The following is a 25897-nucleotide window of genomic DNA, read 5'->3' on the forward strand; positions in this document are numbered from 1 at the left end:
ATTTAGTTTTTACACTGGGGGGGACCAGACAAGCATTTAGTTTTTACACTGGGGGGGACCAGACAAGCTCTGCTTCTTCCACTCATGTTGGACGCTTGATCACTTGAGCAAAAGTTGTGCTTGTAAAGTTTTGACATGTTCCAAATAAATACATTGAAAGTGAACATTAATAATAACATTTTAAAGTAATTTTTGGTTGTATGCCAACTTTGCGGAGCAGCTCTTCACAGCATCACCTCGCTAGTTAGCTTAACGTTAGCATCTTCCATGTTACATCATAACGATGTTGAATGAATGTGTTTGTGTGCCTTACAGACGGACTTGTTATTGGCTAACATATATACACATCATTTGTGCTACATGTTTTTACTTTATTAGTACATTAACCTCCAGTCTTCACACAGTGAGCGTAGAAATGAGTTTAACATTGGGGGGACATCAATTTATATCCCAAAATAATGTTAGGACAAATAAATGATTACACAGTATCAGTATCAGTCTATGTTAAGCATTTTATGTAGCATTCCCATTTTACACTTTTTAGTCAACTCTTGGGAAATATCCACTGTCATGTTACTCTTAATAGTTTATTAATTAGTCAATTAATAAAATATTTACTGAGACCTGCTGCTGTTTCACTTTTATTGTGGTGTCATTTTTCTAGCTGTTAAGAGAAGTATTTGATCTTAAATATATAAATAATCCTCTATATTGGCAGCCATAGTGATTCATTTATTCAGCAGAGCATTAAAACTTGGATCTGACAAAAAAGTAAACACAAATGCTGTCTTCCTCGCTGATAAAACATGATAGCAACATGCATCTGCTAGCTCATGATCGCCCCCACTTATCAGTGTGGCGAGTTGGAGTACTACAAGAAGCACTCTAATACAGTGCTTAAATCTGTATTTTAGTCTTATTATCAAGGAATAATGAGGTCACACTTATATTAAAACATTAATGCAAAGGTTTCCTCCAGTATTGGGTCGGTATTGATGATGATGAAGATGTATCTGTGCAAGTGAACAGTTGGATCCACAAGGGACAACAACCCTTTCCACAGACTACACACACACATCAGAAACATAAATGTTAGAAGCCTACAACAATATATGTGAAGAAGACTTTAGGATTAAAAGTGAAGATGTGAGGTGAAATAAGTACAAATGCAGCAATAAAAACAAGCAACTCCACTCACGATGGCTCTAAAGTTCAGTGATGTGTTGCTAACTTCAGCATTTTTCTTCTTAGTTGATGTTTTGCAGTAGTTAACATCCATGATGTAACAATGCTGCTAATCTACCAGAGTCCACATTTTGTTAACCATTTTATTCATTCATACTTTTAGTTGGATAATAACAATAAAATGCAATGGAAACAAATTGATTTTATAAGACACAAAAAAAAAACACATGAAAATAAGATGTCCTCTCTTCAACAATGATAAAGTAAAATAAAATAGTAGCTACATACCGTATTTTCCGCACCATAAGGCGCCCTGGGTTAAAAGCCGCGCCTTCAATGAACGGCATATTTCAAAACTTTGTCCACCAATAAGCCGCCCCGTGTTGTAAGCCGCATCTAACTGCGCTAAAGGAATGTCAAAAAAACAGTCAGATAGGTCAGTCAAACTTTAATAATATATTAAAAACAAGCGTTCTAACAACTCTGTTCACTCCCAAAATGTACGCAAATGTGCAATCACAAACATACGTATATCAACATGGACAGAGCTGCGTGAAAAAAGCCACCCGGCCTCTTCGCGTAAACTTAAACTTACCTTAACCACTCACTCATCTTTTCTTCATCCATCCCTTCGAGTTAGCTTTTATGATGACGCCGGCTGGAAAGGTCTCTTTTGGCAAGGTCTTCCTTTTGAATATCACCATGGGTGGAAGTTTCATTAGCATGGCAAGCTAGAACCACAGTGAAGGATGACTTCTCATTCCCTGTGGTGCGAATATTCACCGTACGTGCTCCCGTTCCACAGTGCGGTTCACAGGAATATCAGTTGCTGTGAAATACGGTAGTAATCCGTGTGCGGATGGAGAGATTGCGTCTTTTCATGAACCGGATCCTTGTCGCTTAGTAGGAGCCATTTTGTGGTCTTTACAGATGTAAACAGGAAATGAAACGTACGGTGATATCCGCGCGTTTTTTCTTCTTCTTCCGGGGGCGGGTGGTTGCTTACAGTAGAAGAAGAAGCGCTTCCTGTTCTATGGGGGCGGGTGCTTACCTTGGCGGTTGCTTGCGTAGAAGAAGAAGCGCTTCCTGTTCTTCCGGGAAAAAATATGGCGGCTGTTTACCTAAGTTGCGAGATCGAAACTTTATGAAAATGAATCTTAATATTTATCCATATATAAAGCGCACCGGGTTAAAAGCCGCACTGTCAGCTTTTGAGTAAATTTGTGGTTTTTAGGTGCGGCTAATGGTGCGGAAAATACGGTATATAATATTCAATACATGCACACAACTTAAAAAGTAACTACAGGACAACATATAAGACTAGAAGATGAGAAGCACTACATACAACATCAAATATACATTCATATTAAACATGCTGTGTTTTTAAACTACATTTAGCACAATCACTGATTAAGTGTTTTTACATCCCTGCAGCTTCCATGACTGTTACACACTTGTGTTTACTCAAATGCTTCTTAGACCTGAACCTTTTAACACACACAGTGCAACTAAACGGTTTCTCTCCAGTGTGTGTTCTCATGTGTATGGTCATGCGTTGCTTTGTGGAGAAACTCTTCTTACAAACAGAGCAAGTAAAAGGTTTCTCACCAGTGTGTGTTATCATGTGCAATATTATTTCCCTCTTAGAGTTAAATCTTTTAGCACAAGCCGAGCATGCAAAAGGTTTCTCTCCAGTGTGTGTTCTCACGTGTGTGGTCATGCTTTGCTTGCTGGAGAAACTCTTCTTACAAACAGAGCAAGTAAAAGGTTTCTCACCTGTGTGTGTTCTCATGTGCAATATAATTTCCTTCTTAGTGTTGAATCTTTTAGCACAAGCTGAGCAAGCAAAAGGTTTCTCTCCAGTGTGTGTTCTCATGTGTGTGGTCATGATTTGCTTACTGGAGAAACTCTTCTTACAAACAGAGCAAGTAAAAGGTTTCTCACCTGTGTGTGTTCTCATGTGCAATATAATTTCCTTCTTAGTGTTGAATCTTTTAGCACAAGCTGAGCAAGCAAAAGGTTTCTCTCCGGTGTGTGTTCTCATGTGTATGGTCATTAGTTGCTTTCTGGAGAAACTCTTCTTACAAACAGAGCAAGTAAAAGGTTTCTCACCTGTGTGTGTTCTCATGTGCAATATAATACCCCTCTTAGTGTTGAATCTTTTAGCACAAACTGAGCAAGCAAAATGTTTCTCTCCAGTGTGTGTTCTCACGTGTGTGGTCATGCAATCCTTTCTGGAAAAACTCTTCTTACAAACAGAGCAAGTAAAAGGTTTCTCACCTGTGTGTGTTCTCATGTGTAATGTCATGTCATGCTTAGTGTTGAATCTTTTAGCACAAGCTGAGCAAGCAAAAGGTTTCTCTCCAGTGTGTGTTCTCATGTGTCTGGTCATTTGTTGCTTCCTGGAGAAACTCTTCTTACAAACAGAGCAAGTAAAATGTTTCTCACCTGTGTGTGTTCTCATGTGTAATATCATTTCATTCTTAGTGTTGAATCTTTTAGTGCAAGCTGAGCAAGCAAAAGGTTTCTCTCCAGTGTGTGTTCTCATGTGTATGGTCATGGTTTGCTTTGTGGAGAAACTATTCTTACAAACAGAGCAAGTAAAAGGTTTCTCTCCAGTATGTGTTCTCATGTGTGTGGTCATGTGTTCCTTTCTGGAGAAACTCTTCTTACAAACAGAGCAAGCAAAAGATTGCTCACCTGTGTGTGTTCTCATGTGTAATATCATTTCCTTCTTAGTGTTGAATCTTTTAGCACAAGCTGAGCAAGCAAAATGTTTCTCCCCAGTATGTGTTCTCGTGTGTCTTGTAAAATGACTCTTCTTTCTAAATGATTTCCCACATTCAGAGCAGTCAAAGTGTTTGTTGTTAGTGTGATGTCTCGTATCACCTTTAGAGTCATTTTTACTCTCCAAAGGTTTTTGGATGTGGTCACTGTGATCAGAAGAGTGTGACATCATGTGGTCCATGTCTGACAGTGGAGCAAAGATGCTGTCTGGTTCTGACTTGATATCTTCACAATGCTCTCCATCAGCTTCTGTGATGTGTTGACTTACAAGCTCCGCCCCTCTGTTCTCCTCACTTTGACTGTGATGAAGCTGTAAGGACTGAGCTTCATCTTCATCATGAAGCTGCTCCTCTTTAATGTGGGAGGGGGCCTGTAGCTCCTTCTGTCCCACACTGGTGTGCCACTCCTCTTCATGACTCCCCGCTGACACCCGCTGGACGTCTGCAGAACAAATGAGGTGTTACTGTATTGAAGTTTGCAGTATTCAAACTATTGACATGTGAGCTAGGCCAAATAGACAGTGATGGGCAAGCTACCTGGACAATGTAGTAAGCTAAGCTACAAGTTACTCTCAATTAAATGGAGCTAAGCTATCCTCAGAGAATTGTAGCACGCTACACTACAAGCTACACTGCAAAAGTAGCTTGCTAACATCCAATATATATATATATATAGGCCCACATGTATAATATCAATGTTTATGTTGTCCATGGAAAGAAGTTAGTTAGAAGCAAAAGAAAAACAACCAACCATGGATGACAAAAGGACTGAAAAATGCTTGTCACAAAAAAAAGACATTATATGGAATATTAATAACACAGACATCTATAGAGGCAGAAAATAAGTATAAGAAATATAAAAACAAGCTAATTGGTATACTAGGAACATGTAAGAAGGAATACTACAGACAATTATTAAAGAAGAACAGAAACAACAAGGACTTGAGTGAGCTCATAGACAGAAATCCCAATTCCATGTTTCTTAAGAACGTGACAAAAGAAGAAATAATCAAAATTGTAAAACATTGTAAATCCAAGACCTCAACCGACTGTCATGGAATAGATATGGTAACCATAAAAAAGGTTATAGAAGACATTTCAGAACCTCTGACATATATCAGCAACGTATCATTTCTAACCCGCAAATTCCCTGACAAAATGAAAATTGCAAAAGTTGTACCAATTTCTAAGAATGGAGACATACACTAGTTTACTAACTACACACCAGTTTCATTACTTCCACCATTCTCCAAAATCATGGAAAAACTATTCAATAGCTGATTAGATTTATTTATCAACAAAAGTGGGACACTCGTGGAGAACCAATATGGACTCCCAGCAAATATCTCAACATCTGGTCAACATATGTACAAACTCCGTTTCCATATGAGTTGGGAAATTGTGTTAGATGTAAATATAAACGGAATACAATGATTTGCTAATCATTTTCAAGCCATATTCAGTTGAATATGCTACAAAGACAACATATTTGATGTTCAAACTGATAAACTTTTTTTTTTTCAAATAATCATTAACTTTAGAATTTGATACCAGCAACACGTGACAAAGAAGTTGGGAAAGGTGGCAATAAATACTGATAAAGTTGAGGAATGCTCATCAAACACTTATTTGGAACATCCCACAGGTGAACAGGCCAATTGGGAACAGGTGGGTGCCATGATTGGGTATAAAAGTAAATTCCATGAAATGCTCAGTCATTCACAAACAAGGATGGGGCGAGAGTCACCACTTTGTCAACAAATGCATGAGCAAATTGCTGAACAGTTTAAGAAAAACCTTTCTCAAGCAGATATTGCAAGGAATTTAGGGATTTCACCATCTACGGTCCGTAATATAATCAAAGGGTTCAGAGAATCTAGAGAAATCACTGCACGTAAGCAGCTAAGCCCGTGACCTTCGATCCCTCAGGCTGTACTGCATCAACAAGCGACATCAGTGTGTAAAGGATATCACCACATGGGCTCAGGAACACTTCAGAAACCCACTGTCAGTAACTAGAGTTGGTCGCTACATCTGTAAGTGCAAGTTAAAACTCTCCAATGCAAGGCAAAATCAACACCACCCAGAAACGCCGTCGGCTTCGCTGGGCCTGAGCTCATCTAAGATGGACTGATACAAAGTGGAAAAGTGTTCTGTGGTCTGACGGGTCCATATTTCAAATTGTTTTTGGAAACTGTGGACGTCGTGTCCTTCGTACCAAAGAGGAAAAGAACCATCCGGATTGTTATAGGCGCAAAGTGTAAAAGCCAGCATGTGTGATTGTATGGGGGTGTATTAGTGGCCAAGACATGGGTAACTTACACATCTGTGAAGGCACCATTAATGCTGAAAGGTACATACAGGTTTTGGAGCAACATATGTTGCCACCCAAGCAACGTTATCATGGATGCCCCTGCTTATTTCAGCAAGACCATGCCAAGCCACGTGTTACATCAATGTGGCTTCATAGTAAAAGAGTGCGGGTACTAGACTGGCCTGCCTGTAGTCCAGACCTGTCTCCCATTGAAAATGTGTGGCGCATAATGATGCCTAAAATACCACAACGGAGACCCCCGGACTGTTGAGCAACTTAAGCTGTACGGTACATCAAGCAAGAATGGGAAATAATTCCACCTGAGAAGCTTAAAAAATGTGTCTCCTGTCAAAGGCAGATATTTACATATATCCGAATTTAAGTTGTACTTCTTTCATTTATTAGTCATATTTGAAAACGGCTCGTATTTTCCATTTATTCTCTTGATGCTCTGTCAGCAAGTATACTATGTGCGATAACCTTGAATTCTTTGGAATGTGTTTAGACTAGCATTTTGTTTTGGCTACAGAGATGGGACGAGAGAGAGTGTGGTGGGATCGGGAAGACAGACCATTTTGGGTGTGCGCGATAGAAGGTTCTAGGGTTAGACTGGTCTCAATAAAAATGTATATTGGCAAAGCTTTGAGAATATACAAGAAAATACCTATTCTGTCTCTGGTGGTTTTTCAACTCAGCTTTAAGTGTCGGAAAGAACGAATTGTGACTTGAATTCCCTGGGAGGAACAACTGGTTCGAAACGCAACACTCCTCAGTTCCCCAACGTTTACTGAGTGTTGTTAAAAGGAAAGGCCATGTAACACAGTGGTGAACATGCCCTTTCCCAACTACTTTGGCACGTGTTGCAGCCATGAAATTCTAAGTTAATTATTATTTGCAAAAAAAAAAAAATTTATGAGTTTGAACATCAAATATGCTGTCTTTGTAGTGCATTCAATTGAATATGGGTCGAAAAGGATTTGCAAATCGTTGTATTCCGTTTATATTTACATCTAACACAATTTCCCAACTCATATGGAAACAGGGTTTGTATAAGACTAGAGACAAACACCAATTTACACATTTTAGACCTGTTTCTTTACTTCCACAGTTTTCTACAATCATTGAAAAAGTGTCCAATAACAGATTAGAGAGTTTCATAAACAAACATGGAATACTAGAAGAGAACCAATATGGATACACAGCTAATATTTCAACTTTGATGGCTTTAATTGAAATGACAGAAGAAATGAGCAATGCAATAGATAGTAAAAAATGTGCAGCAGCAGTGTTGTTGGATCTAACTAAAGCATTTGACACAATTAATCACAATATTTTCATCAAAAAACTAGAACGATATGGCATCAGAGGGTTGGTCTTAAACTGGATAAGAAGTTATTTAACCAACAGGAAACAATACGTGAAGCTAGGCCAACACACTTCTACAACACTAAATATATCCTGTGGTGTACCTCAGGGATCAATACTAGGACCTCAATTATTCAATCTCTATATAGATGACATTTGTGAAGTTACAAAATATTTAATGCTATTTGGTAACAGTAGAAGAGAAAGTCAAACACAAATACAAATAGACGGAATAGACATTGAAAGGGTAAAAGAAACCAGATTTCTGGGAGTATTAATAGATGATAAAATGAACTGGAAATCTCATATACAAAATATAAAACATAAGGTGGCAAAAAACATTTTAATAATGAATAAAGCAAAATACGTCCCGGGCCAAAAATGACTTCATATTCTCTACTGCTCGCTAGTGTTACATATCTGACTTATTGTGTAGAAATATGGGAAATAACTACAAAAGTACACTTCATTCATTAACTGTGTTACATAACAGATCAGTTATAATAATACATCATGTTGGATATAGACAACATACAAACACTTTATTTATTAAATCAAAAATACTGAAATTCCACCACATAGTGAATTTGCAAACAGTTAAAATGATATACAAAGCAAACTATAACCTGCTAGCCAAGAATGTACAACAATTCTTCTCAACTAAAGAGGAGAAATATAATCTTAGAGAAAAATGTAATTTAAAACATTTGTATGCACGTACAACACTTAAGACCTTCAGTATATCAGTATGTGGAATTATATGATGGAATGGATTAAGCAAAGCAATCAAACAATGTACTAATATGATCCACTTCAAGAAACTCTTCACACTTAAAGTGTTTACAAAGTACAAAGAAGAAGATAAACATTCTCAATTGTCTCAATGCATGTGTGATGTATCATGTTGTATGCATGTGTGATGTATCATGGTGTATGCATGCATGTGTGATGTTTCATGTTGTATGCATGCATGTGTGATGTATCATGTTGTATGCATGCATGTGTGATGTATCATGTTGTATGCATGCATGTGTGATGTATCATGTTGTGTGTTTGCATGTTCCAAATAAACTCAACACAACTCAACTCAACTCAACTAACACATGGTGGACATTCAAGTCACAAAATGCAAATGGAGTATTGTTGGTGTATTTTGGATGGTTATAGAAGACCTCCCATTGGCTCCATTGCAAGTGGACTTTTATTTACATTTATGAGGTAGAATTAGGGCTGGGTGATGTATGGAATATACTGGATATATCGTGGGTTTTTCTCTGTGCGATATAGAAAATGACTATATGGTGATATTGGAGTACCGTATTTTCCGCACTATTAGCCGCACCTAAAAACCACAAATTTACTCAAAAGCTGACAGTGCGGCTTATAACCCGGTGCGCTTTATATATGGATTAATATAAATATTTATTTTCATAAAGTTTCGGTCTCGCAACTACGGTAAACAGCCGCCATCTTTTTTCCCCGTAGAAGAGGAAGCGCTTCTTCTTCTATGGTAAGCAACTGCCAAGGTAAGCACCCGCCCCCAGATGAAAGAGGAAGCGCCCCCGTAGAAGAAGAAGAAGCGCGCGGGTATTACGTTTCATTTCCTTTGTGTGTTCCATGTTGATATACGACTCCATGCGCGCCCACATCACAGATGGTGTCAAAAAACAAGTGAAGCACACAAATACAACACTCGCCGTCATTCCGGGTGGATTAACCAAAGAACTCCAACCGCTCGATATTGGTGTCAACAGGGCATTTAAAGCACGACTGCGAACGGCGTGGGAACAATGGATGACCGAAGGCGAACACACCTTCACTAAGACAGGGAGACAGCGCCGGACGACATACGCCAACATCTGCCAGTGGATCGTAAATGCCTGGGCGGATATTTCGGTCACAACTGTGGTCCGAGCTTTCCGGAAGGCAATGACTTCGACGAGACGGAGCCGGCCATTTTGGATCCCGTATTCGCCCAACTTTTTAATTCAGACACCGAAGGAGAAGAATTCGAGGGATTTATGAATGAAGAATAACTTCAGAAAGTGAGCGTTATGTTTATTTTGTGTGTTGTGACATTAACGTTAGAGCAACATTAAGTTATTGATGTTATTGCTCTGCACTATTTTGAATTTTACTATGTTTGTGATTGCACATTTGCACATTACCGTACATTTTGGGAGTGAACAGAGTTGTTAGAACGCTGGTTTTTAATATATTATTAAAGTTTGACTGACCTATCTGACTGTTTTTTTGACATTCCCTTTAGCGCAGTTAGATGCGGCTTATAACACGGGGCGGCTTATAGGTGGACAAAGTTTTGAAATATGCCGTTCATTGAAGGCGCGGCTTATAACCCAGGGCGGCTTATGGTGCGGAAAATACGGTATACGTTCTCACACAGTTGCTTTTAGCTGCAGGCATTACACTACAGGCTCTTCTCACTCTTTCTTGTCTCTCCTTCTCACAGAGACACAAAACAAGCGCACCTTCTTACATACGTCACATACTGTCACGTGTGCAACGTCATACGCTCTCACGGAGCAGACAGGTAGCGGCAGAGGTGTGGACTCGAGTCACATGACTTGGACTCGAGTCAGACTCGAGTCATGAATTTGATGACTTTAGACTCGACTTGACAAAATGTAAAAAGACTTGCAACTCGACTTAGACTTTAACATCAATGACTTGTGACTTCACTTGGACTTGAGCCTTTTGAATTGACATGACTTGACATGACTTGCTACTTTCCCCAAAACCCAAAGATGAAAAAGTTATTCGGGACCGCTCCGTATTTTTCATTGTGTACTTGTCTATCAGCGTTGCGTGTGTCAGCTGGTGTGCTCTCAGTACAACAGCCAATCAAATTAGATCTACTTTGTTTTCATCACGCAGCATTCATCCAATCAAATTGCAGGACAACCAACGAAGAAGACATGTCCAAACCACACGCCAGTGAACAAAAAATGATACCTAAAATAATTTTGTTTGGGTATAAAAATTACGAGGTGGTCAACACAAAACGGTTTGCAGTATGCAACACATGCGGTTCGAAAATTACTGATGGAGAGGCAACAACTTCCAACTTCGTCCGGCATTTGAAGTTGCACAAAGAACGGTAAGTTTTGAATGTAAGATAACGTTTATTGGCTAAGTAACGTGACTTTTATTTGCTGTGTAGTTAAATCAGTGAGGCTGTAAACTCACTGCTAACGTTATAACGTTATTGCAAACACGGGAATCTGTTGCAGTTCACTACCTTATTCATACTTTTTGTTCAGTGATTTTTTTTAAGCAGGGTTACGTTAGTCAATATATCACACGTAACGTTAGACAGCGGTCAGCAGCACCGCGTATTTTAGCCACCTAAAAAAAGACAAAAATAGTAAAATAAAGGTCAGTTAAAATGTATACTATATTATGAATATGTGTACCGTTTTAGCTAGCTTTCTGACATACTGTTGGTTGTTTACCTCAGTGGTCCCCAACCACCGGGCCGCGGCCCGGTACTGGTCCGTGGATCGATTGGTATCGGGCCGCACAAGAAATAATTTTTTCTTTTTTTAATTAAATCAACATAAAAAACACAAGATACACTTACAAGTAGTGCACCAACCCCAAAAAACTCTCTCCCCCCTTTTGTTCTGGGCATTGAACATGAAGACTCTTCCTTCACTGTTCCGAGTGGCCATGAGAGTCTTGGCAGTGCCTGCCTCCAGTGCTGCAGTGGAGCGAGTTTTCAGCCATGGTGGCATCATACTACGCCCCCATCGTGCACAAATGACTGACAGACTCTTGGCTAATTTGGTCTTTTGCAAATGCAATGCAGCATAGGGCCCTGACATATAAAAAGTACAACTTTTTTGTCATGTTCACGTATATGTCATGTTTTTTCAATGTTAACACTTTTGTACAAATAAGTACATTTGCACTTTATTTTTCAATGTGTTTGTTCTGTAAAGGAATGAGTTAATGTTTAAAATGACTGGTTAATAGTGCTATTATAAAGTGCAATGTCAGCACAATTTTCTTTCCTGCAATTTAAAATGCACTTGTTTTAATAAATAAATACAGCGTTTGAAAAGCATACACAATCTGTGTTAATATATTAGTCTGTGGTTAAAAGGACTTGAAAGGACTCGAAACTCAAAATGCAGGACTTAGGACTTGACTTGAGACTTTCCAGTCTTGACTTTGGACTTGACTCGGGGCTTGCCTGTCTTGACTCGGGACTTGACTCAGACTTGAGGGCAAAGACTTGAGACTTACTTGTGACTTGCAAAACAATGACTTGGTCCCACCTCTGGGTAGCGGCATGGTAACGTTAGCTGTGGTGCTAGTGGTAATACGAGAGAAAGAAGGTGACAATCTGGTAACAAATGAAGGCAGAATTAATTCCCGAGACAAACAGCAGGAGGCCCATCATCTGGCGGTGGTTTGGCTCCAAGCAGGTAGATGGTGAACAAGTATGCGGCAAAAGCGTTGCTACAAAAAGTAGCAGCACTGCTAATGTAGCATCATTTGAAAAGTCACCCGCTAGAGAATGAGGAGTGCTTGAAACTCTGCATGTCAACATCTCCGTTCAGTGCCACACCCACAAAATGCCCAAGCAACCATTTCCACATCAACACCGTATGAAACAAATAGTCAACAACAGAAGGAGATAACGTCCGCAGAAACTTACCACATAGTGAAGGACACACACTATTTGATTTCCTATTATGCAGCTCATTTTTATTTGACACTTATTGAAATATCTTGTGTGACATCATGCACAAAAGTGCACTTTGTTTTAAACTATTGTAGTGGCGTTCTGTACAAAAAGTGCACTTTAATTTAGTGTTGTTTTGATATGTCATCTTAGTGACATCGTGTACAAAAGTGCACTAATAGCTTGTTTTAAAATGTCTCTGACAATCTTGCACTTTCTGTTTTGAAATGACATGAATGTTTGTGCCACTGCTTAATAACTGTTTAATAATACACTTTTGCTAAATTGACTTAGTTGTGATTTCCCTCTGCATGAAAGTTTAAAAGTAGCATATATTAATGCAGTATGAAGAAGAATGTTTTAATGTAGACACATAGAATCATCATACTGCTGTGATTATATGCATCAAGTGTTCATTCAAGACTAAGGCAAAATATCCACATATATATGGTGTATCGTGACATGGCCTAAACATATCCACATATATATGGTGTATGGTTACATGGACTAAACATATCCACATATATATGGTGTATGGTGACATGGACTAAACATATCCACATATATATGGTGTATCGTGACATGGCCTAAACATATCCACATATATAAGGTGTATCGTGACATGGACTAAACATATCCACATATATATGGTGTATCGTGACATGGCCTAAACATATCCACATATATATGGTGTATCATGACATGGCCTAAACATATCCACATGTATATGGTGTATCGTGACATGGCCTAAACATATCCACATATATATGGTGTATCGTGACATGGGCAAAACATATTCACATATTAATAAAAGGCCATATCTCCCAGCCCTAGTTAGAATGTGATTTTTTTTTTTATATATCCACCATCATGTCTTTTATAATGATTGTGAACGATAGAAAAATCCCCTAAAAAGTGCAGTTCCCCTCTAAATTCCAATGATTAGATTTAAGACTTGAAGTGTATGAGCATGAAGTGATGAAGCTTACTTGGATGAGTCTTCTAAGACAAAGTGAACAGTCCAGTTGTGATGGATTGAATGCCCTGAGAATAAAATGATATGTGCTTACTTGGACTGTTATGAAGCTGTGAGGACTCAGGTGCTTTGTCTTCATGCTCTTCAGTCTTCACAGAGACAACAGTCAGTGGAAACTTGCTGACATCATCCTCCTCCTGCCCTACAACACACTCTCCCTCCTCTTCCTCCTTCATGTGTGGATCCTCCTCTTCCTCTTTCATGTGTGGATTCTCCTCTTCCTCTTTCATGTGAAGGGGCTGTGGATCATCCTCTTCCTCTTTCATGTGTGGATCCTCCTCTTCCTCTTTCATGTGGGGGGGCTGTGGATCATCCTCTTCCTCTTTAATGTGGGTGGACTGCGGATCATCCTCTTCCTCTTTCATGTGTGGATCATCCTCTTCCTCTTTCGTGTGGGTGGGTTCTAGATCCCCCTCTTCTTCTTTCAGGTGAGGGGGCTGTGTATCATCATCTTCCTCTTTCATGTGGCGGGGCTGTGGATCCCCCTCTCCCTCTTTCATGTGGGTGGGCTGTGGATCATCCTCTTCCTCTTTCATGTGGGTGGGCTGTGGATCCCCCTCTTCCTCTTTCATGTGTGTGGGCTGTGGATCATCCTCTTCCTCTTTCATGTTGAGGGGCTGCTGGACATCTGTTGGGTAAACAAGTCAATAAGATAAATGATAAGCGATAAAGAGAGAATATAAATAGTTTTGGACTGACACTGTTAACACAATGAGATTATTTGTGTTCTTTTGTGTGTTGTGTTAAAAGTGTGTAGCAAAACAACCAATAAAAACACAGGAAATACCACCTTTTGTCCTAAAATTAATTCAAAAGTTGTACAGTGAGTACAAAAACAGACTTGAAAATTTGATGGGGGTCCATTTGAAAATTTTTATAAGTACGAGGCAGCATTGATTGAGGCATTCTTAACATCACTGATGTAAAGTCCGTAAATATTGAGATTGTCATTACCATAACTTCATTATCATGGAAATAAAAACAATCTAATTCCAAAATCACTTAAAAAAACATTCATGGATGTTTTTGTTATCATGCAGAATACTTTTGGGTAGTCATTTTGTTGGCTGGGTCAAAAGGAACTTTGAACAAAAACATGTTTTCCTATGTGCTGTTTTATGGAGTATCTCCATCAACAATTCCTTTTTAGGAATTGGAGACCATCTACAACACACTGAAGGAAACTCAGTCACCTTTATGTTCTTTTAATAATTCAAGTGTTGACTACTTTGGTTGTTGAAAATAAATGTTTACTTTCACTTATTGTTGCATGTAAGTCAGAATCAGGAAGTGAAATTATAACTTTAATTAGACTTGATTACAGTGTAAAATGTATTTAGTGAGTGTGTGAGTTTTGTGTAAACATGTTGATACAGGTTTACATCTTCTTGGGGACTGGAACACAGATATGTCCTGAAAGGATGCACCCATTTTTAAAACCTTCACTAAGCTGTGCCACCAACATTGTCTCACTTAGCCCATTAAGCAAACTACCAGGGTGAGAGTGAGTCCTTTTAAACCTTCATAGACCTCGTTGTTACTTCTGACCAGTCTAACATCCCCACAAGTGGAACTACTGTATGCAGCTTAAGTGATCATTCCATCATTTTCTGTACCTATAAAAAACATAAAACTGAGTCTGAGGAGTTCTGGTGACATCATCAAGCTGAATGGCAGCTTAGAGTAACATCTCCCTCGTGAGAAAATATATTTTGCCCCGTTAGACCGTAAAATGACACATTTTTAGATAATCTCTGAACAAACAAAAGGGGCAAGAATGGGGAAAACCAGAGGAAATCGAGGACATATTGTTGCAGAGCCTGTAAATGAGGAAAGCTCTGTGTCCGCGAACAGCTCACCTGTAAAGTTACAAGATGGCGGTGCTAACGCTAACCTTTGCTCAAAGGAGGCGGACGCCGAAGGTTTAGTCCAAGTTCTGGAGGAGATTCGGGACTTCCAAAAAGACATAAAAGAACAGCTGAACGATATTAAATCCGAGCTCACCAACATTAAACAACAAATAACAGACACAGAGGAGCGAATTGAGAAGGTGGAGGGCCGGATACAAAGCGTGGAGTATGTGTTGAACAACATGATAAAAGTCATTCATCAGCAAGAAAACAAACTACTCGACTATAAAGGGAGATCCTGACGCAAGAACTTGAGGATATACAATGTTCCCGAAGGAGCCGAGGGACCGTCCATGCCAGAGTTTGTGGAAAAACTGCTGCGGGACATGTTGGAGATCCCCGCAACTACGCAACTCGACATCGAAAGGGCGCACTGTGCGCTGGCGCCAAGACCCGCCGGAGACAGAGAAGACAAGCCGCGGTCAATAATAAACAAATTCCTCCGCTACAGGATGAAAGAAGAGGTCATGCGCAAAGCCTGGGGAAAGAAGACGATTTTTCTGAATGGGAGACTAATATATTTTGACCAGGATTACCTCCCAGCAGTCCTGCAAAAGAGGAAAGAATATACTGAAGCGAAGCGAGTGTTAAAGCAAAGAAATATCCGCTTCCAGACTCCGTACCCGGCCAAACTACGAGTGTTCCAGGAGGACGGCACGCAGCTGTACCGGACAGCAAAGGAGGCGACAAAAGACATGAAGGACAGAGGACTGCCAGTCAACGTGACTACGCCGAGGCAGAGCCTGCTGGATCAGCTGTCCCGCTCCGCCTGGAGACCATGGGAGGAAGGAGCCGGGAGGGGACAGGTGAGGAGCCAGAGAAAAGCATCAAGGAGAGACTGCAAGCCTTCAGAAGATAATCATCGCCTTCTCCGGGGGACCTGTTAATTTTGACTGACTTCCTAAAGTGTTGGTAAGATGAACAGAACCAAAACAGGTGACTTTAAATTCACTCCAAGACATTTGTGTTTGTATAATAACCCCAGATAGATGAGAATATATACAAATGAGGGATGTATCTATGTAATGAACAGAGATTTTTTTTCTCTTTCTACCAAGTGCCATGATGGGGGCCCTCAGCCCATAGTTGGAAGAGGATTTCCCACACAGCCAGACGTTTTATCTAGCCCAACTCAGGGGAATCTATTAGAGACCCCTGCCTTGGAACTACACTTTTCTTTTTTAATTTTCTTTAGTTATTTTGCTTTGTTTTATTTATGTTATTTCAGTTGTTTTCGTTATGGGAGTAGACTTGCTAGGTTTTATTTTGAATATTTTATTGGTACACTTACAAGTAAATACATATGGTTAGTGACAAAGTAAAATGTGTATCGTTTAATGTTAATGGGCTATTGAACTCAATTAAACGCAATAAAATATTATCAAAGGTGAGGACAGAACAAGCCCACATAGTATATTTACAGGAGACCCATTTGACTGACAAGGAGCATGTAAAACTAAAGAGAATGGGCTTCACTCATTTGTTTTGTTCGTCATATAAATTAGGACATAGGAGAGGAGTTACAATCCTCATCTCAAAAAAGCTACATTTTGAAAAAGTACTGGAATTTGGTGATAAGGAGGGTAGATTTATTTTAGTAAAGGGAAAGATAGATGGGAACCCAATCACCTTATTGAATGTCTATGCACCCCCTGGGAGTGATATTCATTTCTTCCAAAAAATCACCAATATTATGGTAACGGAAACCAAAGGTCTTTTGATTTGTGGTGGGGATTTAAATATATATTTACAGCCAAAATTGGACTCATCTAGTATAAAAATACATAACGTGAAACCCCTTTATAAGAAAATAAACACACTTTTTGAGGAAGTAGGCTTAATTGACATATGGCGAGACTTTTTCCCAGACAAAAGGGGTTATACTTATTTCTCTGCTCCGCACTTGTCTTTATACAAGAATAGATTATTTCTAACATTTGGAAAGGATAAAGATAAAATATGTACCTGTGAAATTGGGACGATAGATCTAAGTGACCATGCACCTATATACCTATCTATTGACTTTAATCTGAGGGCAAAAAATAATACATAGAAACTAAACGCAAGTCTGCTGAATGACCTATCCTTTAAGACACAAATTAAATCTGAAATTAGTCTCTTCTTGGAGTTCAATGACACAGGAGAGGTTTCACCTCCCATATTATGGGACACTCTGAAGGCTGTTTTAAGAGGGAAAATTATAGCAATATCTTCATTTAAGAAAAAAAATGAGAATACAAAATCAAATGACTTAAAAAAAAACAACTAAAAGAATTAGAAAGAAAACACAAACTAGATTTGGCACAGGATACATTAAGGGAAATAAGAAATACTAGGAATGAAATGAACAGTTTGGCCACACAAGAAATTAAAAAAAATGTAATGTTTTTGAAACAGAGACACTATGAAAGTGGCTCTAAGTCTATGAAAATACTGGCCTGGAAACTAAAAAAAAAGATAGCGGAAAACACCATTCATAAAATGAGGGATCCAAGAACAAAAGAGATACAAACTAAACCAAATGAAATTCAGGAAGCCTTCGAACATTTTTATAAAACTTTATACTCTGAGGTCTCTAGTAGGAGGATAACCCAAATTGACAGCTTCCTGAACTCTGGATTTACCTATTTTAGATGAAAAACAAAACCAAACAATATCTGCAGATATAACTGAAAATGAATTAAAAGTTGCAATTAGTAGGCTTAAATTAAGTAAATCGCCAGGATCAGACGGTTACACGGCTGAGTGGTATAAGGAATTTAAAAAATAATTAATACCTGTTTTACTCCCTACACTGAATTGGGTCTTAAAAAAGGCACAAACGGCACTTAGTTGGAGGGAGGCAATTATCTCAGCTATACCAAAAGAAGGCAAGGATAGAATTGAATGTGGATCTTACAGGCCAATATCGGTTCTCAATGTAGATTATAAACTATTTACTTCCATTATGGGCAAACGATTAGAAGATTTCTTACCTATATTGATACATAATGATCAAACAGGTTTTATACATCAACGACAAACACAAGACAATATAAGAAAGACACTACATATTATGGATCATATACAAAGAAAAAACATCCAAGCAATTGTTATAAGTGTGGATGCTGAAAAGGCCTTTGATTCGGTCAATTGGAATTTTCTTTACAGAGTTTTATATAAATTTGGCTTTCAGGATACAATCATTAAAACTATACAGGCACTATATAACAATCCTACTGCTAGGATTAAAGTCAATGGATACTTATCAAACTGTTTTACCCTAGAAAGGGGCTCTAGACAGGGATGTGCATGGTCACCATTACTCTTTGCATTATATCTAGAGCCATTAGCTCAGTCTATTAGACACAATAAAGATATTAAGGGAATCATCATTAAAGGAAGGGAGTATAAATTGGCCTGCTATGCGGATGACATTTTGGTTTACCTCGGACACCCAACATACTCGCTCCCTAAATTAATACAATCATTTGAACTGTATGGTCAACTATCAGGATATAAAATCAATATAGGTAAAACCCAGCTACTCTCATATAATTATAACCCACCAGGGGAAATCAGAAGTAGTTACCCTCTGATATGGCAGACAGAGTCTTTTAAATACCTGGGCATTAATTTGCCAAAAGATCTAACAAAATGATCAGAATACAAGTATCTACCCATATATAAAAAAATAAAAGATGACATAGCAAGATGGAACTTAATTCCTTTGTTTAGCCTTAGTTCTAGAATTGATTCCATTAAAATGAATGTACTGCCAAGACTGCTGTACCTATTTCAAACCCTGCCAATAGAGATTTACCAAAACCAAGTCAATGAATGGGACAAAATGCTATCAAGGTATATATGGCAACGTAAAAGGCCAAGAGTTTGTCTCAAAACTTTAGAATTGGTCAAAGAAAAGGGAGGGTGGGGTTTACCTTGCCTCCGATATTACTATTTTGCAGCCCAGATGAGCGCAGTGATATGCTGGTGCAACTCATCATACATTGCTCAATGGAAAATCATTAAAGAAGAAATGCCCTCCATCCCCATACAAGCAATTCTGGCGGATAGCAATTTACAGACCCACATAAATAACATTGATAACCCATGGGTGAAATGGACCCTTAAAGTGTGGAAAATGATCATAAAGGAATACAAACTCGAGAGTGATATTGCAGTTCTTAAATGGTGTGCCTATGATACAGAGTTTACACCTAATAAATTAGACTCAAGGTTTAAGCACTGGATATCTAAGGGTATAACAGTTTTATGCAGTGTAATGAAAGATAAAAAATGCTTAGTTTTGAAACTATTAAAAGGACATATATATTAGAAAACCAAGACTTCTATCGATATTTGCAGTTGCGGCATTTTGTTAATATGAAGGTGAAAAGTGTCATAAAGACGAGTACATGTTTGATTGAACTGTTTACAAAAGCCTACAATTGAGAAATTATTGATAGAAGTGTTTCATGCTTGTATAAGGGTCTGTTGAATATGAAATCATAGTCCACTTCATATATTAAAACAAAATGGGAGAAGGAAGGAGGGATAACTAAATCTGAGGAAGAATGGACAATAAAATGGAAATATCAATGGACTTGTACCAGCTCACCAAGTGGAGGGAGTTTGGCTGGAAAACTTTGATCAGATTTTTTATTACACCTTTTCAGAAGTGTCACTATGATAACAACTCCCCTGCCTGCTGGAGAAATTGTGGGAATTCAAATGCAAATCACTACCATGTTTTGTTGGACTGCTCCACCATAAAGGACTATTGGAAAGAGATACACCAAGCTCTACAGGATATTTTCAAACGTGAAATACCCCTCCAAAGTAAAACTTTGTTTTTTGGACATGTACCTCAGGACTGACTGAAGAAAGATAAACACTTCATGAATATCCTACTGGTGGCTTGTAAAAAGAGCATTACTAGGAAATGGATATCCCAGGAGAGCCCAACTTTGAAGCAATGGATGTAAACAACAATGGATATATATAAAATGGAGAAGATAACTGCCTTTATTAATTATGAATTGGAGACATTTACTTTATACTGGGAAAACTGTGTCAACTATGTCACGCCCCATAAACCTGATTTTAATTTTTCGAATTAGTGATTGTACTGCAAAAAAAAAGAATAAAAGGGATTACTCCCTTTATGTGTATATGTATGTATATATGTATATATATGCATCTGTTTATATTTTATTTTATTTCTGATTATTATTATTATTAATGTATTATTAATGTATTATTATTATTTTTTGTTCTTTGTTTATTTAATCGATGTATTTGTAGATATTACTTTGTTTTTTTTGTTGTTTCTTTCTTTTTTGGGGGTGGGGGTGGTATGGGTGGGATACAAACAAAAATATTTTGACATTTAGGGCAGACAATAGATACATGATTTATGTGAATATGATGTAAACTGTGGTACGCAGGCATCACCTAGTGGTACGCCAATTATTATTTCATTATTTAAATACAGTGTTTTATTTTTCTACATTCAAACACAGTGTTACTGTTCAAACTGTGTGTAATGTTAGAGTAACTAAAAATATGAAATATACTTGTTAAATAACGTGTCTTCCTTGTTTTTAATGAATAATTAAGGCCTATTATGCTACTGTATCTTAATGATGTTCATGATGGTGGTACTTGGAGATCCAAGTATTTTCTGAGGTGGTACTTGGTGAAAAAAGTTTGACAACTACTGACGTAGTGACATTGTAAACTACAATGGCAGACACCATTTTGTTATACCCAATACATCGCGCTTCCAACGAGATCCCGTTTTTTCCACGAGTTAGAAAGTTCCAGAACTGTTCACGTTATACCATCTCATCTCATTGTGGATCATGTGAATGCTTGAAGTGGAACTAAATGTGATCTCTGAAAGGGGTACACATTATTTCCAAAGCAGGGCCCCCATCCACATATACAATACTAGTACATATCTGATGAAAAACAACATTATTTGTGTTATTTTAATTATAAGTGTGCCAAATCACCTATATTTGAACATTATCTAATGGAAATGACTGCTGTCTGATAATCACATTAATAACACAATAACAATCATGTGTCTGACTACACCTATTAATCACAATTAATCTAACACGTCATGTTCATGTTAATAATGAAATATAAAGTTAGTAAACATGTGAGAGTAAGAAGTAAACAAACCTGTTCTGTGTAACACAACTTGAGGTTTCTTGAAAACAGCGTCCAGTATTTGACGTAGTCTTTTGTTTTCTTCTTTTGTCCGAGAAAGTTCCTCTTTGTACTCTGCTATCGTTCTTTCACACATTTTCACACAATCACAACACTTTACACTCACACTTGATCTTAACTAAGCGATGTGTTGATCAAATCCTCGTCTCTTTGTTAGCAGCTAACAAGCTAAGCTGACTAGCACGCTAAGCTAACTAGTGCGCTAAAACAACTAGCAACTTAAGCTAACTAGCGCGCTAAAACAAGTAGCAAGCTAAGCTAACTAACGCGCTAAAACAAGTAGCAAGCTCAGCGGGCCTAATAATGTCCAAAGTTGACTGAGACGAGTGGAGTTTATCCTGACACGGAGGATGAATAAAGTGTAGTTAGTAGCGAGGCTTAGAAGCGTGTGTGGAGTAAAGGAAGACTTTGCTGCAAAGCGCATATCCTCCACGCATGCGTCACTTAGGGGCGGGGCCAATGAGTCATAGTGATGGGCAAGTCATGAACGATTCGTAATAAATGTATGTTTTCATGGTGTCTCCACAAAAAAGCACGGCAACAAATGATCCATCCATCCATTCAGGCACGTGCACACATAGGGCCCTATGGGTGCTTGAGCCCCTGCCCTTTTTTGCCTCGTCTTAAAAAGTGCCCTCTGCCTGTGTGTGTGGGGGGTTTTTTTCGGTTTTTTTTTTTTTCTTCTTTAAACAACATTAATAAATTCCTGTCAGGGATGTAAAAAAAAACACACAAAATAACAGCGGTACAAAAACTCCACGTTTTCTTGTAATACCGGGTTGTTTGAGCCTGCCGCTTCCGCCAGAGAGAGAGAGAGAGGGCGAGTGAGCGAGTAAGTGAGAGGAGACGTGACAGTGGAGCAACTTGAACCTGTGAGTTACGGTCTAGTCGCCGTTCACTTATTCAGTTCTAATGTGGGTAATATTTTAGAAAAACGCTGTATTATTCTATTATTCAATGAGTCAGCTTCTGTTTTTGCCGGACGTCGGAGCACGGCACATCAAATCCGCACAGAGCAGAGCGGATCGTGCGGGACAGGAAGTAGTGTACAAAATACAAAATAAAACACCGGGTTAATTTTCAAAATAAAATGCACTGTGTTTACGGAGGATCACATTTCTCTCACAGTAGAGGTTTAGATATAAAGTTTATTGTGACTTTGCTATTACTGTGTGGGTTAACAAAATAATAATAATAATAATAATGATAATAATAACAATAATAATAATAATGATAATGATAATAATAATAATTATTATTAATAATAATAATAATTTCAGCATTCTGGGGATATAAGATGTAGGTTATCTGTTAGGAATATTACCATCTGTATTTAAACTTGATTCATGTTGATTATGCCTGCAGCACAATGCCAAAAAAAAGAAAGGATACAGAAAAGGAAGGAGAAGGAGCGCCAGGAAGCAGCTAAGGGTAGCAGACCTCTTAATGCATGGCTAAAACCAAGTACTGCACCAGAATTCAAGAAAGACCACAGACCTCAGAAAGTGTCACACCTGAGATGTTGCACTGTTCAATGTTCAATATTAAAGTGCTTATCTTTAACAATAAATAGCCTAATAATAAACCAGTGTTTTGTTGCTTTTCATGTCTTCCAAGCCTATGATCATGTGAATTAACTCATTATGACAATAATTTGTTGACACAAAAGAAATGGCAATCACTTTTACCTACAAAGGACACACAGCTAAATAGTTAGCTTCCTAATAGCAAATTTAATTTTACATTAATTTCCATATTGTGTAAAGGACCAAAAAAAAAATGTCCTGCCCTTTTCTGACTTTGAGCCCCTGCCCCTCTATAATCATGTGCACGTCCCTGCATCCATTTATCTACCGCGTGTCCCTTTCGGGGTCGCGGGGGGTGCTGGAGCCTATCTCAGCTGCATTCGGGCGGAAGGTGGGGTACACCCTGGACAAGCCGCCACCTCATCGCAGGGCCAACACAGATAGACAGACAAGTATATAAACTGTATTTGACTTTAAATCAGATAAATATCATTCAACATTAACACAATGTGCAGACTATAATTACTGCTTTGCTGGTTTTACTGGTGTAAAATTCTGCATCCGAGAGATCACAACCATTGCAGCCATGCGTCCAAAACATAACATTATTTTGCAGGGACATAAGGACAAGCAAAAGTAAAGTGTCTGTTGTTTTACAATGTAATAATCTATTTAATAAGAAATGCTCAGAGAATACCTTTTTTTTAGTATTTATTGGAGGCCTCAAAAGACAAAGGCCGTCTGTTTACAGGAGAATGTCACCTTTTATCTTAGCTCAGGAATGCATGGGGGAAGGGTTGGAGACAAGCGGGAAACTCTTAGTTAGGAAAGGTGTAGCTGCTGACAGAAGCACATTGTATATATGTTATATCATTTCATAGTTGGTTAGAGTAAATAAATACAATGTATAAATATAAGGTCATATTTACATATAATGTGATTAAAAATGTGTTTCCTTTGGTTAATTCATGCAAGTACCGTATTTTCCGCACCATAAGCCGCCCTGGGTTATAAGCCGCGCCTTCAATGAACGGCATATTTCAAAACTTTGTCCACCTATAAGCCGCCCCGTGTTATAACCCGCATTTAACTGCGCTAAAGGGAATGTCAAAAAAACAGTCAGATAGGTCAGTCAAACTTTAATAATATATTAAAAACCAGCGTGATGTGGGCGCGCATGGAGTCGTATATCAACATGGACGGAGCTGCGTGAAAAAAGCCACCGGGCCTCTTCGCGTAAACTTCCCTTAACCACTCGCTCATCTCTTCTTCAACCATCCATCCCTTCGAGTTAGCTTTTATGATGACGCCGGCTGGAAAGGTCTCTTTTGGCAAGGTCTTCCTTTTGAATATCACCATGGGTGGAAGTTTCTGGCCATTAGCATGGCAAGCTAGAACCACAGTGAAGGATGACTTCTCATTCCCTGTGGTGCGAATATTCACCGTACGTGCTCCCGTTTTATCCACAGTGCGGTTCACAGGAATATCAAAAGTCAGTGGAACCTCGTCCATGTTGATAATGTTCTCTGGCCGGATCTTTTTTTCAGCTATCTTGTTTTTACAATATGCACGGAAAGTAGCCAGCTTTTCTTGAAAGTCTTTAGGCAGTTGCTGTGAAATAGTAGTCCGTGTGCGAATGGAGAGATTGCGTCTTTTCATGAACCGGAAACCTGTCGCTTAGTAGGAGCCATTTTGTGGTCTTTACAGATGTAAACACACAAAGGAAATGAAACGTAATATCTGCGCGCTTCTTCTTCTTCTACGGGGGCGGGTGGTTGCTTACAGTAGAAGAAGAAGCGCTTCCTCTTCTATTGGGGCGGGTGCTTACCTTGGCGGTTGTTTGGCGTAGAAGAAGAAGCGCTTCCTCTTCTACGGGGAAAAAAGATGGCGGCTGTTTACCGTAGTTGCGAGACCTAAACTTTATGAAAATGAATCTTAATATTAATCCATATATAAAGCGCACCGGGTTATAAGCCGCACTGTCAGCTTTTGAGTAAATTTGTGGTTTTTAGGTGCGGCTAATAGTGCGGAAAATACGGTATATGTTAACTTTATTTCTGTTACAAAACCCATGTCAATTGGAGGGGAACATATTTTTTGTTCCGGTTTGGTCACATTGTTGGGGGGACAATTAATATGTGACGGAATAAGGGAAGCAGCATGAGACAGCAAGCATTCGATGTAAGAGGTTAATGGAGTCTCGGCTTGAAAATAAACTTTATTCCCTCGGAGTTTGTGAGGCCAATGAGGTATGATTCTTTCTGATAATGTATGTGAAATCAATGTGTTTTCTTTTATTTGATGTCAGACTAATTGTAAGTTCTGTTTTTCTTATTTATATGTTCTGACGGCATTATTTTGGCATTGTTGTTAACAAGAATATTTTCAGTGACTCCCTTGTATGTTTATTTGACATCGAACAAAAGAAAGCTGTACTGCCACAAGTCAATTAATCACAATCATTAGTGAACATCACATGACTAACATTTCAATTAACTACACAGAAAAATGTTAGTTAAATAGTTCATGATCATTTCTTGTGTTTGTGTTCTTTTGCAAAGGCAGCTATAATTGTTGTTCCAATAGATGACTACTCACCTTCATTGATGAATTCCAAAAAGGTGAAAGCTGGCTGTGATCTGATGTACTTCTTGCTTTTCTCATGTTTCACCTTCACCAACATAATGGCCTCATGAAACCACACCTTGGAGAAAAAGTACAATTCTGAAAAGGTTATATTTCCCTAAGCCCAGCACTGTGGCAAAACTAAATTAGACCATTTCTAGGGAAAACAATTATGAAAACATTGTGCTATGCATTTTATTTGAATTCATGCAACCCC

The 25897-nt window shown here is 38.5% G+C and overlaps 1 protein-coding gene across 1 annotated transcript; it reads right to left on the reverse strand.

Annotated features, from left to right (window-relative positions):
* Positions 1 to 731: 731 nt before the first annotated feature.
* LOC133619084 (uncharacterized) lies at positions 732 to 21969 on the reverse strand. Its single transcript, XM_061979934.2, has 4 exons — positions 21749 to 21969; positions 21482 to 21714; positions 13432 to 14025; positions 732 to 4413 (listed from the first exon to the last, which is right to left on the reverse strand). The coding sequence occupies exons 2-4, from the start codon at positions 21603 to 21605 to the stop codon at positions 2606 to 2608; spliced, it is 2526 nt and encodes an 841-aa protein (XP_061835918.1). The 5' UTR covers positions 21606 to 21714; positions 21749 to 21969; the 3' UTR covers positions 732 to 2605.
* Positions 21970 to 25897: the final 3928 nt, after the last annotated feature.

The sequence above is a fragment of the Nerophis lumbriciformis genome, linkage group LG20, assembly GCF_033978685.3.
Source record: "Nerophis lumbriciformis linkage group LG20, RoL_Nlum_v2.1, whole genome shotgun sequence".
Classification (NCBI taxonomy): domain Eukaryota; kingdom Metazoa; phylum Chordata; class Actinopteri; order Syngnathiformes; family Syngnathidae; genus Nerophis; species Nerophis lumbriciformis.

Coding starts and splice junctions, on each gene's coding strand:
- LOC133619084 (XM_061979934.2), bottom strand. CDS start 21,605: ATGTGTGAAAGAACGATAGCAGAGTACAAAGAGGAACTTTCTCGGACA. Junction 14,026..21,481: donor AGTTGTGTTACACAGAACAG/GTTTGTTTACTT, acceptor TTTACCCAACAG/ATGTCCAGCAGCCCCTCAAC. Junction 4,414..13,431: donor ACAGCTTCATAACAGTCCAA/GTAAGCACATAT, acceptor TTTGTTCTGCAG/ACGTCCAGCGGGTGTCAGCG.